This window comes from Erythrolamprus reginae, chromosome 2, assembly GCF_031021105.1.
Source record: "Erythrolamprus reginae isolate rEryReg1 chromosome 2, rEryReg1.hap1, whole genome shotgun sequence".
In the NCBI taxonomy this organism is placed as follows: Eukaryota; Metazoa; Chordata; class Lepidosauria; order Squamata; family Dipsadidae; genus Erythrolamprus; species Erythrolamprus reginae.
In genome coordinates this window covers 169,417,910-169,423,909 of record NC_091951.1, presented here as the reverse complement: position 1 = coordinate 169,423,909, position 6,000 = coordinate 169,417,910, and the positions used below count along the sequence as shown (strand labels likewise).

At 36.8% G+C, this 6,000-nt stretch overlaps 1 protein-coding gene across 1 annotated transcript in view; it reads right to left on the bottom strand.

Moving 5' to 3' along the window:
• Positions 1–313: 313 nt before the first annotated feature.
• Positions 314–6,000, bottom strand: part of PECAM1 (platelet and endothelial cell adhesion molecule 1) — a 68,890-nt gene continuing 63,203 nt past the window's right edge. The window contains exon 16 of the mRNA XM_070740359.1: positions 314–2,908. Coding sequence (XP_070596460.1) covers positions 2,879–2,908 — 30 coding nt within the window. The 3' untranslated portion in view covers positions 314–2,878. The remainder of the gene's footprint in view (positions 2,909–6,000) is intronic.

Genomic DNA, 6,000 nt, shown 5'->3' with positions numbered 1-6,000 from the left:
GCTTCTTGTCTTGCCTTCAAGTGCTTGTCCTGCCTTCAAGACCCACTTGTCTTTGGAGCAGCCCCTTAGATATTGAAAGGCTGCTATCATGTTTCCCCTAGTTCTTATTTTCATTAGACTAAACATATTTGGTTCCTACAACCCTTCTTCGTGTGTTTTAATCTCCAGTCTCCTAACCAGATAATAATAACCGCATAACAATAATCAGATAATAAGACCTGCAGGGTGTCTACAAAGCCCACTCCTGTCTCCATTTTAGTATTTCAAGCTCATTCCCATATAATGAGTAGGAAAGAAAGTGATTCTTCACAAATGACATTCAAATTATTTCTTTAATAAAATACCACATCAAATTATATAGAATAACATCTGAATAGGAAAGCATGGTTTGGATCTTGTATGCACATCAAGAGGGGTATTGCAAAGATTCTGCAGCATGATTTCATGTTGTACTTAAAAGTTGGGGTACAGCATTTTAATATTTTGCCAATGAGGACCTGAATAGTCTCATTCTTTCTATGAGTCACAATAATGTTTCTTGAAACATGGACACTGTTCTTCATGTTAGAAATGATGTTACGAATCTACAGAGGCCATGAGAATAATTGCAATGTTTGTTTATAGACCATTTAACCGTGGGGTGGGGGGGATTAACACTTGACTTTATAGCACATTAGGATTCATTCGTGTTTTATCAATAGTAATGTTTTTTCCTTTGTTATGTTGGGTTGTGTGTAGGTGCTTGTTCCTAAACATTAATAAAATGTGAATTGATCACAGATGTCATAAAAACAGAATTGGAAAGCTCTTGTAGACCTTGTCCAACCTTCTGCTTAAATCAGGAGATCCAGAGCTACAGCGTTCTTAAGTATTGGGTCAGTATCTGCTTGAAAACCTGCAATATAGGAGAAGCTACTATCTGTCCATAATTGATTTAATTTTGAATTACTTTTACCAGTGAGGTATTTATCTTGATTTTTAAAGAGCCTACTTTCTTTCAATACAGCTAATCCTGCGTTTGTACTTGCACAGGAGATTATGCCGAAATCTTCCTTGTCTTTAACTCAATACAATGCACTTAAATGAAAGCCATATGGAATATACATTACAAATTAACATCCCGTTTCATTCTTCCCATCAGTTAACACTGAGGTAAACTTGAATGACAAAGCTTCGCTCAGACTCGAATGTGGACAATTTATTCCAGCGGCAAACTGTCATCAAGAGTCTGCTCTCTTGAGAGATTTGATGCTCAGAAGAAGCAATTGCAAAAACAGCAGCAGGCAAAGTAAGACAATGTTGGAAAACCTGTGGTTCTCTAATCAGGATAAACAGCTATTCTCACAGGCCCAGCCAACATGGCAGAACATCCAGAATGCTGCAATAGTCCTACAGCACGGTATCAAACTCACGTTGTCACATCGTTGTGACATATGGGGACTTCCCCCCCTTTGCTAAACTGGGGGCGGGCGTGGCCAGCACCTGATGCATCTGGCTGTGAGTTTGACATCCCTGTCCTAGAGCCTTTGATTTATGCAAAAGCTATTTTGGAATGGACTGAATAGACACCAGAGATAGCATGGGGTCATGATAACTAGCTATTCCTCCATTCATTTTCTTGTAACTTTTGAAACAACAGTACATACACATGGTCAGTGCATCAAGATCCTATGAACACTGATTATGTTGAATGTGCATTGGGAAAACAGACAGGCTCCAGATACTGTTTTGTCTCCATATTTGTTTAGTCTAATATCTGTGCACTGTGTCAGCATTATATATAATGTGTATCACTTAACCTTGGCTTATTGAATACTTCATCATAGGTTGGAGGTGATGGTGAAAATCAAATCATTGTGACTTAGGAAACCATGATTAAGTTAATCATGCCTTAGAGTGATGTGCACATTTAACATTACTATCATGATTATGGTCCACCCTTGGTTTTCTAGGCATAACCAAGCAGCTCACCAGCCGTGAGGATTTTAGAGTTCAAAGAAGTTATTTGAAATTATTCGACAAGCAGCAATTAAAAATTCCAGGCTGCACCGCAATTGATTAGTCTCTTATGGGGGCAGGGGAATCAAACTCTTTGCACAGACGTACTTATTTAAAAGTTATTGTCAGAATGGCATTTGGTTCTTATGGGACATATGTCCAGCTCTGAGGAGTCAGAAGTAATGGGTCAGCTATTCGTTAGAGCAAGTAATAGCTCTTTCTAATTGCACATTTCAAATGGCAGCTCCTTTAAGGGCATTTTCATGGTCCAGTGGAAATGGGTATTTGTGACAGGAGACAGGCATATGATTAAACATTTCTTACCACTTATCTGGCCAAGGAGAACTGACACATTTCATTGATGGTGCAAAAGTGACACGAAACGTTACATAACATTTTGCTTTCCCATGTGAAAGATGTTTTTGTGTAGACCACATTTCAATCAGGAAGTCACTGCTTTGAAATGTTGAAACACCAGCAGTGTTTGTGCCTGCAAATTTATTGCCAGATGACTTGCATGGATCTGTAGGACAGGGAAGTCACTACCAGATAATTGATCTGGCAGGTTTATTTTCTGGCTTGAAAGATTAAGAACAACCAACTAAGATGGCAAATACTCCTTGTAAATACATGCTTCCACTTAAGAATAGCATTTAAAAAAAATATGGAACAACCATTTGGAAAGTGTGCCAGTAGGTTATGGGATGGCAATGGCAAACAGCAAAAGTACTGTATACTGTAGATGCTCGGTTCACCCCACAGGGGTTACCAACCGCTCAAGCAAAGTGCAACTTCTGAAAGCACCTAAATGCTGCAGAATAGCTGGAACTGGTAGGACATCCACCATCTTGTTTTCACGCATTTCCGCTGCCACCTTTTTCTAAGTCCCATCAGGAGAAGGTTCTATTCTCTGCAAGCAATGAGATTATAACGTTAGAAGAACTAATGATACATAGCACACACAATAAATGCAGCATTTCTTAGAATGCAAATCTCCGTTTTATGCAGCAATGTGTATTCAACATGATTGGTAACCACTGATGGCCTTATCTTATAGCACAGGGGGCTCTGGCAACTTTAAGACTTGTGAACTTTAACTCCCAGAATTCCCTGCTCTAGCACGCCATACTATTATTGCATATAGCAATAGCACTTAGACTTATACAGTGTTCCCTCGATTTTCGCGGGGGATGCGTTCTGAGACCGCCCGCAAAAGTTGAATTTCCACGAAGTAGAGATGTGGAAGTAAATACACTATTTTTGGCTATGAACAGTATCACAAGCCTTCCTTTAACACTTTAAACCCCTAAACTGCAGTTTCTCATTCAGTTAGCAACCATTTAGATTATTACTCACCATGTTTATTTATTTATTAAAGTTGATTAAAATATTTATTAAAGGTGGATGAAAGTTTGGCGATGACATATGACGTCATCGGGCGGGAAAAACCGTGGTATAGGGGAAAAAACTGCAAAATTATTTTTTAATTAATATTTTTGAAAAACCGTGGTATAGACTTTTCGCGAAATTCGAACCCGCAAAAATCGAGGGAACACTGTACAGTATACCTCTTCACAGTGCTTTTACAGCCCTCTCTAAGCGGTTTACACAGTCAGCCTATTTCCCCCAACAAGCTGGGAAAACTGAGTCAACCTTGAGCCTGGTGAGATTTGAACTGCCAAACTGCAGCTAGCAGTCATCTGAAGTACCTGCAGTACTGCATTCTAACTACTGTGCCAACTTGGTTCTGTATAACGTAAGGCAGGTTCTTGGTACAATGTGGCTTCAGCTTGTACAAGTTCCTAAGTTGATCGAGGGTTTGACAGAAAGAAAAACTTGGCTCTAGACTTTTTCCATGTCATGCAAGATTTTAGAAATCACTACCATGTCCATCCTCTTAGATATTTGTTTTCTATTGTAAAAATTCCCAGATAAAGATAAAGATGAAAAAGTGCTTTTTTATTATATACTTTTGATTTATATGGCAACTTGACACCACATAAACACAATATCAAATAAAAACTATCATAGTAAACAACAGTATATGAAGACCATAATGGCAATTGAGGGTAAAACCCAGTCAACAATAAAATGGCAAGATTTCAATGGCATTAACTAGCCACATGTCTGGGAATATATTAATGTTTTTAAGACTTCCTGAAAAATTGGGATTGTCTGGGCCAGTCTAATTCTGGAGAGAATATTTTTCCAAAGGGCAGACCCTATGACAAAAAAGATTTGCTTTCTGGGTCTTTCTGGATAATCAACAGTACACCAAGTATGCCTGTACTGTCAAAAAAACAGAATGGGTAGAAACAATCAAAGAAAGAAAGAAAGAAAGGAAGGAAGAAAGGAAGGAAGGAAGAAAGGAAGAAAGGAAGAAAGGAAGAAAGGAAGAAAGGAAGAAAGGAAGAAAGGAAGAAAGGAAGAAAGGAAGAAAGGAAGAAAGGAAGAAAGGAAGAAAGGAAGAAAGGAAGAAAGGAAGAAAGGAAGAAAGGAAGAAAGGAAGAAAGGAAGAAAGGAAGAAAGGAAGAAAGGAAGAAAGGAAGAAAGGAAGAAAGGAAGAAAGGAAGAAAGAAAGATGATCTTACATGTTACTTCAGATTTTTTTATTCTAGTTACCATTGCCTACATTTTTACATCTCTAAAATATCTTTTGAGGTTTAATTATGAGAAAAGTATATCACATTTTAAGTGGGATTATACTCTAGATTGCATAGTCATTTACTGAGATACAACTCAATTTACAATTTACAATTTACTGAGATACTGAGAACAAATAAAAAAGCATTACAATATCAACAGTTTTTATTTTATTTTCTTAATGGCCTCTAGGACAGAAATTGCTCTTTTCACCAAACAACTGAACAATTGTACAGTGTTTTCATCGAGAGTGACTTCATCCCATCAAGATCTCTTTCCTAGTTAGTCATTGCTAACTGAAAGCTTGTCAGAGTATAGACAAAATTAGACTACTGATATGCAGGATAGTACATTTTCTTAAATTCAATTGCATTAGCCATTTTAATGCAAAACAATACTCCAAACTGGAGATGTTTTTGGGTCTGCTAAATGTCTTTATGAGCCATCTTATATTTTTAGTAAATTAGTTCTCCAACATCTCTGAATTGGATTAATTATAAATAAGTTCAAAGCACCAATCCAATGTTGAAAGACCTGTGCTTATCATCTCTGGATATTTTATTTTATTTATTTTGCTTTAACTTTCTTCTTTCTTTAGCTACCCATTGATCCAAAAGAGGATCTCCCCCTTTATCTCATCACCACTAAATTTATTGAGAAGTCAATAAAGATTTGAAAGTCTAAATACTGTAATAATGTCTACAGCTCACATCCATCTACACAATTACTTTCAAATCCCATTGCTGTGCTGTGTGGATATGTCCCAATTTTTCCATATAGGTAGCTTTTCGGTTTCATTTAATTTTTTTCCCTCCCACATGCCATCATCCATAAAGTTTTCAGATCCACATTGTCAGCAAACATTCATAGCCAAATGAACAGATATACACCTGCAAGTAGCATCATTTGGCCTTTTAAGGGATTGTTACAGGTACTTTGTAATACAGAAAGAAGCTTGTACATTCCAACAGCACTATGAGTTGCATTATTAAGAGTATACAAATACACACTCCTAAGACATACATCCAATTACTATTCTAGAATTTCAATTTTGGGTATTTGGGTATTTCCAAAGTATCTCACATTACTATTTTTAATATTTTCTTTGAGAGTGTAAAGTAAATTTACATCTTTCTCATTTTGTCACTTCAAACATAGTACGGTATATACTGTATTGTACTAAGATCTCAGTAAAACAAACAACTATATCTACACAAGAAGGTAAAAGGATTGAAGGAGAAGAGTCTACAAAATCAGGTTGTATTTCTGAGGCCAACCAAACAATACTAAATTGTTAAGATATTTCCTTTTAAAATGTTTTCAGAAAGTGGTGGTAATATTAAACAGTACAGAAAGATT